Genomic DNA, 11,448 nt, shown 5'->3' with positions numbered 1-11,448 from the left:
GCCTCCCGGGTTTACGCCATTCTCCTGCCTCAGCCTCCGGAGTAGCTGGGACTACAGGCGCCCGCCACCTCGCCCGGCTAGTTTTTTGTATTTTTAGTAGAGACGGGGTTTCACCGTGTTAGCCAGGATGGTCTTGATCTCCTGACCTCGTGATCCGCCCGTCTCAGCCTCCCAAAGTGCTGGGATTACAGGCTTGAGCCACCGCGCCCGGCAACACTTTACTTCTTAACACTAATGAATTCCCAAATGTTTTATGACCATTAGCTTCTCAGCATTAAGAACAATTTGGGATATGGGTTGTAAATTACAGTTTATAGTTTCTCTCCATTATCTGTGCATATGGAGGACAGAAAACAGGATGGGTTGTTCTAGAAAATGGAAACTACCAAGGTCACATAATATAGGATGAGTTATCCTAAAGAATGAAAAATCCCAAAGTCACATAGTATATGATTTGGTTCAGAAAGTTTTATTGAGGCTATAAGCTGGGAGAGGCACTAAGAAATCACATATTCAATACAATTTTTCTGTGATGAGTCCGTGAAGTCGATAAGCCACATGTAAATAATTCTTACTTTCTCTAGTAGTACACTTTTATTTTGCAGGTGAAAAAAAATTGAAGGCATTTCTTAAACCATTTGTAAAATAGGGTATCAAGGCCAGATTCTCTAACTTCCCCATCCAGGGTTCTACCCAGGAGGTCCTATTTCTCAAAGAATTCCGATAGAAATCTTTACTGCTACCCACGCAGAGGTTTGACTATTTGGATTGGTTTCACTTCTCCATTCAGTGGCATAGCTGGTAAATATTCCGTTAAAAACTTGTCAATAGAATCGAAACATAAAAATTGACTTGTGCACATAAAAAACTTCGGTAGCTTTTACAAACAAACAAAACCAAACAAAAATAACCACCCACTAAAGTCTGCGACTGTGTGTCACCAATAGAACTGATTGAAAAGTGAGCACTGGCTGGGCGTGGTGGTTCATGCCTGTAATCCCAGCACTTTGGGAGGCCGAGGTGGGTGGATCATGAGGTCAGGAGATCAAGACCATCCTGGCTAACACGGTGAAACCCCGTCTCTACTAAAAATACAAAAAGAAATTAGCTGGGCGTGATGGTGGGTGCCTGTAGTCCCAGCTACTTGGGAGGCTGAGGCAGGAGAATGGTGTGAACCTGGGAGGTGGAGCTTGCAGTGAGCCGAGATTGCGCCACTGCACTCCAGCCTGGGAGACAGAGCCAGACTCCGTATCAAAAAAAAAAAAAACTAAAAAATATAAAAAAAAAGAAAGAAAAGAAAAGGAAAAAGAAAAGTGAGCACTGCTGTAAATTATTTTGTTCATATCAAGCCATATGACGGGTTTGACTGCCTGTCTCTGGAATTGGGTGGTTGTTTGGTGGTTGCACTTCCACAACCTTAAGGTTACCAAATTTTTACTGTGAGCAAAGAAAATGTAAATGTTAGATATGAGTTCTAAATTTCTTTTCAAAGAATGAATATGTCAGTATGTTCAATTCTTTGCCTTCTACTTTTAAACATAACTTCCTCCTAAAGCAACCTTTTTCAATTACCTACTCCACCCTGACTCATTCTGATTACCTGCTCCACTCTAACTCATTCTGATCACCTGCTCCACCCTAATTCATTCACATTCCCTGCTACTTGCTCTGCCCTGACTCCCCCCAAATCACTCACCCCGTCATTCTCTTTAAATTAGCCAATCGGAATTAGCTTAGTCTGTGTGGTCTAACCCTAGTCAATAGGGGAATGACACAGCAGCACGTGCTTCAGGGATAAGAACCCCTTCCCCTCCCTTGTCCAAGTGTGTGCTCACAATTGCTCCATCTGTAAGGGGGCACCCTTCTATAGAAGTAACTTGCCTTGCTGAGAATTAAAAAGAAAATTTTATATTCGACTGCTATTCCTTTTGCTGCACCGAAACTTTATATATACCATAAACCTTCCCGGTATGTCAGGCGTGACACAGGTGCTGAAAACAGATCTGGCCTCAATAGTGAGTGATTATTTCCCACAGGCTGGCAGTTGCTCTAGGGCAGATATTGAATGTTACTACATGTAGAAAGTTGGCCACATCATCCTAACACTGGTTAATGTTCAAGAGGAGACAGGTAGACAGAGTGCTATGGCGACTGTAGGCTTTGTGTGCTGCAGAAAAGCTGACTGAGGTCTCTTGGTTAACTCTGGTGAACTGTGCTTGGTAAGGACTTTAAAACTCCCTAATCTATAACTTCCTCCAGGCAGCTCTGAGAACCTCAGCCCAATCTCAGTACTAGTCCTTTATCCCTCTGGCCCTGGATATGTATTCATGGCAATGCTATAATTCACTGATTTTTCCTTTTAACTTGCCTTTGCCCAAATGTTGCCTTTTGTCTCACATCCTTTTGTGTGTACCTGCGAGGTATTTCCAAAGAGCTACCTGAAAAGCAGGGACCTCGGTCAACTCAGTGAGCCTGATAGGCATCTCCAGGGCATGCTGGGAGGGGTGCTGGAGGGCCTCCTTTGACTAAACACATTTCTTCAGCCAGACTTTCTTGGTGCCTGAAATTGCTACTATTAGAGCACTTTAGCTGGCTAATGACAAAGAAAGCTCCTATTAGAATACTCATTTAAGGATAAAGAACCATTATCGGCCATTAGCACCCTCTTTTGAATTAGTATATCATATAAGCCAGTCAGTCACCTAGAAAAGCTTTGGAGAAATGGGACTTCAGTTTAGGGAGGCTCTGCAGTTAAAAAAAAACTATAAAAGTTCTATATCTTGTATAAAGTCAAGCCTTACCCTCAGCCTCCTTTCAAAAGCCGAAACGTTGCCTTTGTTTTGCTCCTTCCTCTGCCGCCACTCGATGAGGTTTGCATTGTGCTCTCCGGGCAATGAGATGTTGCATTTGCCCAGGGTAGGGTTGACTGCCCCTGCCAGGATGTGGGGCTCTGAGCTGAGGCTGATCTCCATTCCGCTGGCAAAAGTGACACGCAGGGAACCATCAGGACTCACCCGATAGGTACTCTGAGTATTTTCTGTAGACAGAAGAGCAAAGGAGGAAGAGGGGGAAGGAAGGGAAGAGCAGGAAGCAGAAAAGAGACAGGTTTAGTTTTAGGAGGCACGTTTGGGAAGGGATAAGCAGGTGGGGTGCTGTGGTCTTAACTGCCTTCTGGGCTAGACTACCGCTCTGACAGGAAAACGTGTTCCCTATCCATTTGTGTCTTGTTATTTTCACAGCTGGAGTATCTGTTTCTTGGATAAAAGACTCTTGTCTAACACCGCAGGCTGTTTTTGTTTTTGTTTTTTTCTTTTTTCATTTTTAAAGAATTCCCTCCCTCACTGACTTGTTGGACCAGCCTCCTCAGTTTGACATGCTGGGAGCTAGAATGAGAAGAGTATGAAGTTCAACTTAGCACCTTACCACCTGGGGCCACCATCACAGTTGCTTACTCCACAAAATACCACTAACAAAAGTTGGGACTATTCCTCTTAGAGTGTCTGGCCTCACCACCTAACAACAGAATGAGGTCTTAATGACAGGGCAGAGAGAAAGCAATTTCTCTTTGTGCACTTCTCCTCTAGCTTCTAAGACATTCCTTCCAAATCCTATCTCCCTTCCTTCCTTTCTTCTTCTGTTCTTCCTTACTTTTCTGTCTTCAAATAGAATGAGTTTTTAATTCTCTCATTTCGCTTATATTCTTGCTTGGTCTATATCCTAATATTTTCCTTTTTCTTCACCCATGTTGGCATTGATCTAGAATGCTAAGCTCAGCTGGAGCCCAGGCTCCAGTTATTTAATATAACCTAGCCAGACCCTGAAAGAGCTTTGCAAACAGCTGAGTGTTGGGAAATGAGTTGATAGCAGAGCAGACTTGGCAGGGATTGAACCTCATGACTACTACAGAGATGGGCCCAAAGTTGATATGAGAACTTGTAAAAGGTGTGAATTTTGTCTGTGTTTCAACTTCCATAGCTGGAAAACAGGAAGAGTACATCTTCTCAGCTACAGGTGTATTCTGTTTATGAATGGTGTACACAGGTTTTAGGGTGGATGTTGAGATAGGGGCTGTTACAGACAGATATCATTGGAAACAATCTTACCTTGTTTTAAAATATATATGGTACTAGTTGCCGTCAAGTTGGTTGACATGAGGACATTTTCGCGGTTGGAAGTATCTAGCTCCACTTTTGTCAGCTTCTCCAGGTCACTATGGAAGCTGCTGACCTCTCCAGTGGGAAACGTTGCGTTGGTCAGATGTCCCTCGGGGTCATACCTGAGGAATGTAACCAATCCCAGCTTTGAAGCCTCTCGGCAGTGATAACAGGCCTTTGCAAAATAAAAATCACTTGGCAGCTAATACCGTTTAACTTTGAGTGATAACAAGTATTATTAACCTTGTTCAATAAGAAGAAAAATGTCAGAGAGATGATTAATCAAACGAAGGTATTTTTTGCAGCTTCTGAATTCTTGATGACTTCCTTGAGCTGTGCTGTTTTACAGAAAAAATATATCTGGTAATGAATCACCAGGGTGGAACACTGATTTATGAATCATGTCCTGCTGTGTGCAATGTTGCAGGGAGGCCTCTGTTTGCAATTTGGGTCGATCCCATTAGATGTGATGGATTACAAAGCCCAGCAGAGGGTGCTGTTGGCAAAGCAAAAGAAGGTACAACAGGGCCCTGAAAGGCTGAGAAGCCAATATACTGACTTTGCGTTATGATGGGAAAATTATAATTTGCTGCTGTTTAAGTTGCCAAATTTGAAATGAATGAATCATTCTTCCAACAAAATGAACAGGCACAGAGGATAATGGAAACATGTTCATTAAAACATTCTGGAGCCCCCTGATCATGATGTCACTTAAATTTTAAAAATCTTTTTAGAGTATAGTACATAACGTTTTGTAATTTGTCTACATGAGTAAGAGACAAAAAAGGGATAATAGGCTATAACCTATATCTAGAAATATAGTCTAGGGAGTTTACTTTTCCAAAAAAAAAAATCAGAATTATTGGCAATCTCACTGTCCTCCAAATGAAAACTGCTTCCCTGAAGGCTTTTGATGTGGAGCTGTTCTTTTATTGCCAGTAGAACCATGAAAAATAAACACTTCATTAAAAGTAAAGACATGCACTTGGAAACCCATTACTGTTTTCTTTTCAAGTTCCAAATTACAAAATATTTAAGCACTTTTATTTGCCTTTTAAAATGTTAAACAATTATATTCTTTTTACCCAAAATGAGCAGGATTCAGCCTGGACAGAATGGTAGAGACTGGCTGTACTACTCCCTCCCCCAACAAGTACACAAAGTGGCATAGTAATTCAGTATTAATCCATTATATTCTAAAGAACTCAGCCTGGGTAGTTGCTCAAATTTTAATAACTATACCAGCCTTTGGAAGGCTTGGGAAAAGTGGTTGGACTGTATTTTATAGGACAGACTTGAACTTGAGCCTATATATAATGCCACCTAAAGTTCAGTTCTGCATATATATGGGCGTGTGTGTGTGCACACACATATACACTATCAGTTAAAACAGTCAAATATGTGAATAGAATGAATCAAATAGGTTATTGACATCACAGATATGCCAAGCCTTAAAATTGGGTGTCTCCTTTGTTTAAGTGGATTTCAGCCAAAATGGTTGGCACATTGCTACTATGCAGCTAAGGACTCATTATCAAAGAAAGACTGAAGAGTGCTGTTTGCTTGTGGGTTTAATAGCAAAATCCTTCCCTCTGCAAAGACTGCCCATGTTCTGCCTGCTGTGGGGCTCTGTGGCTACGAGAAGCAGGCCGCTGGCAAGAACGGAGCATGGGAAGGCTCGAATACCCACTTTAGCCCCAACCTTGTCTGTTTGGTCTTCCTTCTAGGGGAGGAAAACAATAATATCCAGACTTTTTTTAAAAAAAATTAATAAATTAATTTTTTTGAGACAGTCTTGCTCTGTCACCCAGGCTGGAGTGCAGTGGTGTGATCTTGGCTCACTGCAACCTCCGCCTCCCGGGTTCAAGCAATTCTCACGCCCTAGCCTCCCCGAGTAGCTGGGATTACAAACAAGTACCACCACATCTGGCTAATTTTTGTATTTTTAGTAGAGACGTGTTTTCGCCATATTGGCCAGACTGGTATCGAACTCCTGGCCTCATGTGATTTCCCTGCCTCAGCCTCCCAAAGTGCTGGTATTACAGGCCTGAGCCACCACACCCGGCCCAATGTCCAGCCAAGGTAGAGGAGGCAGGAGTTTGCAGGCAGTAGACAGAGGGAAGTTGCTGCATGCCTTTCTTATCAGGGGAACTGTGGCCCCAACAACCTGGATTATGCAGGCACTTCCTCTCTGTTCCACATGAGGCACCAGCAACTTTGCCTCATTGGTTTCCCTTTCCTGATTTCTAAAGGGATTCCTCAACCTTTGGCAAGCTCACTCTTTATCATTCTTCTAGGAAAGCTGATCTTAGATGCTGGTTCCACATGGACTTTGCAACTTGGGGGCAGTTTCCTTCAGTCACACAGCCCCTTGTTTTAAGGGAAGATCTCATATAAAGGTAAGATCAGTGGTTGCATCCACTCATCAGAGCAAGATGACAAGATCAGATACCAATTGAGCATGGTATCCATGCATAGGAGTACAAGGGTCAGAATTCCCAATGAACCTTTGCAGTGACCTGTGGCTAAATCTGGTTTCCTAGTCCACCCACCCAAACACCTTTTCAGCTAAGTTACTGGTGTTCTTTGTCCTAAACATTTTAAAGCTTATTTCCAAGAGCACAGGCATATTCCTACATATTTTGTACCCATTCCTACTTTCAATATTGACAGTAGTATATTCAGAGAGGCAAGCTAAAGATTCCTCGATAAGACTGTAATTACCCAGATAGATTTAGCTGGGAGACTGCTTCGTGTATGTGTATGTGTGTTTGTGTGTGTGTGCGTACGTGTGTGTGTTTTCTGGTGAAGGAGGCAATGGTGTTGGGAATATTTCCCATGGGCCTGTCCAGTTGTTGGGTAGCTGGAAAGTTATATTGCCTTATTTCCTTTCTGTGGCCAGAGAGGCCAATGAATGTGTACATTTGACTGTAACTCCATGATAAACAGAGCACCCCAACTCCAACACACTCACATACCCCAATTCTGCTAGTCACAGTTAAAGCAATCACATTTGATGGTATCTACAGGGTGGTGTTTCTGATGCTCAATATGGCCTTGGATCAAAACATATAGACCCCACCTCTCTTCTGTTGGGTCATTTCCAAAGGAAGAACAATAGGCAGATGTACACATCAGTGGGTAATTCCTACAACTTTGGAAAGATTGCTCAAAGTGGATAAGAAATAGAGGGAGACTTTGATTTCCTATAGCTTACTTGAGTTTTTTTCCGTCATCACAGGGGAATGCATCTTTCCAGACTGAATGTCGAAGAAACAAGTTTAATCAGAATCTCTTCTGCTGTGTGTTTCCCTTTGGTGCCTTCATCCTTTGGTGCAGAGAGTACAAGCCGATCTGCTCCAACTGATCCCCTCAGGCCACAGCATGGGAGCAAACCCACCCTCTCTGCCTGCAGGGCAGAGCACTCACCTAACCAGGCTGCAAATTATAGCTGGTGAATTGTGCCATCAGAAAATGACAGTTGCCTTCATAGTCATCAGAAGTGGGTTTGGTAAGAGGAGATTTGATATCAAATTGTCCCTTGCTGTCCTGATTTTACAGAGTTCACTGTGATGGTCCCAGAAGGCACCAGCCAGTTAAGTATTGAGTACACTCACCCTTTTCCTCAGCACTGTCATAGGCTATGTGCATGTGCACTTGAGTGTGTGTGTGTACATGTGCACACATGTGCACCCCAGTAGAGCAAAGGAAACATTTGTAAAGAAAATTCAGAATCATTCTTGTCCTTGAGGAGCATATAGTTTAGTTGGAGAGATGATATTTACACATGATTAAAAATATATTTGGTCTGGTATTTTCTCATAAGGGATAGCTTGCCCTTTCCTTTGAGGACAATTTAAGCCAGAGTTAAACTGTTGAGAATAAAACTAGAGGCTCCTACATCTTTGCTTTTAAAAAATATTGCAAATAATAGAAGATAAATTCATTACTTATTCTTTTAAAGGAAATATGAAAGAGTCAGACCCTCTTTACACTTTCATGTCAGAAAGCTGACCAACCTAATAAGAATTCTTTAGGAAATATGAGATTCCCCTTTCCTCACCAATAAATTCCTTTGGCTTCCTATGATTCAGTTCTAAGTCCATAATGCCCTTCTATCTTCATTTGTCCTTCATTCAATAAATATCAGAGTCTTGTGCTACGGACCAGGGATACAGTGCTGAATGAAATTCACAGTCTAGTAGGGCAGATAAGATATCCACACAAATAACTCTAATGCCAGAATATTGCCAGGCATTTCTGTAAAGAAGAAACTGTAGAATCTCAGAAGAGGCAGAGGTCATTTCCAGCTGGGCTGAGCAGAATAGGAGGAGGAAGAGCAGAAGCAGGTGGTGTTTGAATCCTAGAAGGTAGGTAGAGATTGGGGAGGGGAGGAAGGCATTCCAAATAGAGGTATGAAGAAAGGCACGCTGACTGATGGGATGTCTACTGGGGGACCAGCATTGCTGGAGCACAAGGTTCCTCTAGGAGGGTAGTGAGAGATAAGGCTTAGACAACAAAGAAGCGTAGACAGTTTTTCAAGGGGATGAAAGGATGATCCAAACAGTGTTTTGGTGGCAATGAGTCTTGGAAGGGGAGACAAGGTGCAGGGAGAACTGTTAGGAGGCTGCAGCCTCAGTTCATATAAGAGAATATGGTGGTCTGTTGCCTTCGTTAAATATATTGTGATTGCCTATCATTGGGATTTGTCTTCCCCACTAGACTGTACAATTCTCACATCTTTAGAGGGAGGACACAGTGTCTCATTCATTTTTATATTCTCTGTGTCTGGAACAGAGTAGATTCTCACTCCATGTACTTGTTGAATGAGTATAAATAGGATGCTGCTAGTGAAAAAAAGGATGGGGGTGGATATGAGAGCCAATGAACAGACAGAACCATCGATAGTGCTTCTGGGAGGGCACACTCAGGTTACATAGATGTGCTATGGAGTTCAGCTAAACTTCCCTACCAGCCTTTGTTACTTCTGTTCACTCTCCGTCTTTATTTTAGTTCTTCCCAGAAATACCCACGATAATTCTGTTTTACCCACTCTTGATCCTTATTAAGGGCATAAAGCACAAGGAGAGGTGGCTGAGCAAGAGTATCAAGTCTCTATTTCTAAAGATCTGAAGGAATAGTCAACATTTCTATGTTCTTGTTTAACTGAAATCATTCCCCTGCCTGGAGGCATCGGGCTGAACTATACAATGCCTTAGTTTCTTTTCTACTCTGGGATTCTGGAAGGCATTGGAAACATCACATGTGTTTGGAATGACTGATCATTACATAAGCATTTCTGCATGGGAATCACATCCTATCCCCAGGCAAATATCTCACCCAGAGACATGGCTTCTTTACCTTGCCCCCTACCCTTTCTGATCTTATAAGGGAGAAGGGGGAATCTGTCATTAGCCATCCATGATAAAACTGGGCATTTGTAAAACAGTCTAAAAGGTACCCGGAGATATTATGAAGGCTTCTCCAACTTGTCAGTGGGTGGCATTTTTGTTGTTGTGTTGGTTTTTCGTTTTCTTAATGGGAGGAGAGAATGTGTTAATAAAGTCTGGAAACAGAGAATGCAGAAGACCAAGGATCAAGAGATCATGTAAATGGAGAGTCTCCTTTGAGTGGGAGGGCTTCCCACAAAGGGCAAGGGGCCTGAGGAACTGTCAACTCAGAATGGACCAGCAGCACTGACATGACTGATGCTTTGGCTTTAGTCTGGGACCTTTTCAGTTTAGTGGAGCAGAATCCTTTGCCAGGGAAACAAACAAGGGCAACCTAGCTACTCTTGCAGCCTTGTGGAGAATGGCTTGTCTGCTGTGTGAGTTGCTAGGCCCTTCCCTCAGATCTCAGCTGCTGCATGGTTATTACAATTAGGAGCCCACCCGTGCCGCCTCGGGCCAGTATTCCTGCCTTGACAATCAATTCCTTGTTAGCTGTTTCTCTGTGGTCAGCTTTTCCCCCTGACACTTGGGACACTCATGGGCAGTGATGCATCAAATACTAACACTTGGGGTGTGCAATTTTGATCCTGGTCCAAGTCAAATGGAATTATGAAAATCAGTGAACTATATAAACAACATCACACTACATAATAAAAGTCCATGCACTACCACTACACAAGATGCATTTTAAAATCTCATTTGGATTATCCACTGTTCAGGGTCATCTATGTCATTTTTCCTCGTGATAGTTGCAGATAATAGAAAGTTGAATGGATTACTGACTGGGCTACCTTTACACTGCAGTCTTCCATCCTGCCAAATTTCACTTCTGTTTCTCTCATGCTCATCTCAGAACAGAATTTCTATTTCCACCTTTGCAAACAATTTGTCCCCTTGTCCACACAAAGAAGCCTCCCTTTTACCTCAGGGAATTACTCGAGTTCTTTTAGGAGGGCCTGGTATCAGTGGTATGGCAACCTTCTACCGACCTTAGCACTGCTCTGACCCTGACTAGAAGAGTAGGTCAAATGCTGTGTTCTCCAACTTCAGAAGGACAAGAGAAAACCTGAAAGGTGCTCAGAACTAGCCAAAGCACTAGAGGACAAAAGTGAAAAAAGTCAGATATTGTATCAAGACTGTAGGAAGAATTAGTCACATTATGAAGACTGGAAAGTTGCTCATTTCTGTTTACAGGCAAGAAGGGACAGGAGCTGTATTTTGTTAAGGACTGCTGTTCAGCACCAGAATAGACTGCGCCAGGAGAAGAGGTACCTTCTCCTTTCAACAGATGCTATTTGACCAAGAGAGTTTCAATATAATTCTGACTGGAGTTAAGAAGGTGGGAGAAAGAACAAATGGTTATTCAGCCTCCCTTTTCATCTCCTGGTGCTACCCTATTCCTCTTTTCCTGCTACTTGAGGGAAACTTTCTAGCCCTCTAGATTTTATATGGTCACTCTCGTAAGCCCACATGATTCTCCTTTTTCTGGAAGGCAGTGTGGCAGCAGTGGAAAGAACACTGGAACAGAAGGTCAAGGACCTGACTCTAGATAAGCCAACTAGCATATGAATGAGCAAGTTACTTCCCTATTCTGGGTTTCAATTTCTTCATTTGTAAAATGACATCTAATGTCTCTTTGTGGCCATAATTTTTTTTTAATATTATACTTTAAGTTCTAGGGTACATGTGCACAACGTGCAGGCTTGTTATATATGTATACATGTGCCATGTTGGTGTGCTGCACCCATTAACTCGTCATTTACATATCTCCTAATGCTATCCCTCCCCCCTTCCCCCCACCCCACAACAGGCCCCGGTGTGTGATGTTCCCCTTCCTGTGTCCA

At 42.6% G+C, this 11,448-nt stretch overlaps 1 protein-coding gene across 2 annotated transcripts in view; it reads right to left on the bottom strand.

Annotated features, from left to right (window-relative positions):
- TENM1 (teneurin transmembrane protein 1) overlaps window positions 1-11,448 on the bottom strand; it is a 604,771-nt gene that overhangs the window by 26,603 nt on the left and 566,720 nt on the right. For both annotated transcript variants that reach the window (XM_023198891.1, XM_023198892.1), the window contains 2 exons: window positions 4,104-4,276; window positions 2,802-3,037 (listed from right to left, as the gene is read on the bottom strand). In XM_023198891.1, the coding sequence (XP_023054659.1) occupies window positions 2,802-3,037; window positions 4,104-4,276 (409 nt within the window). The remainder of the gene's footprint in view (window positions 1-2,801; window positions 3,038-4,103; window positions 4,277-11,448) is intronic.

Source organism: Piliocolobus tephrosceles, chromosome 12 (assembly GCF_002776525.5).
Source record: "Piliocolobus tephrosceles isolate RC106 chromosome 12, ASM277652v3, whole genome shotgun sequence".
NCBI classification, from domain to species: Eukaryota; Metazoa; Chordata; class Mammalia; order Primates; family Cercopithecidae; genus Piliocolobus; species Piliocolobus tephrosceles.
The sequence above is the reverse complement of the archived record's forward strand: the minus strand, read 5'-3'. Positions and strand labels throughout refer to the sequence as shown.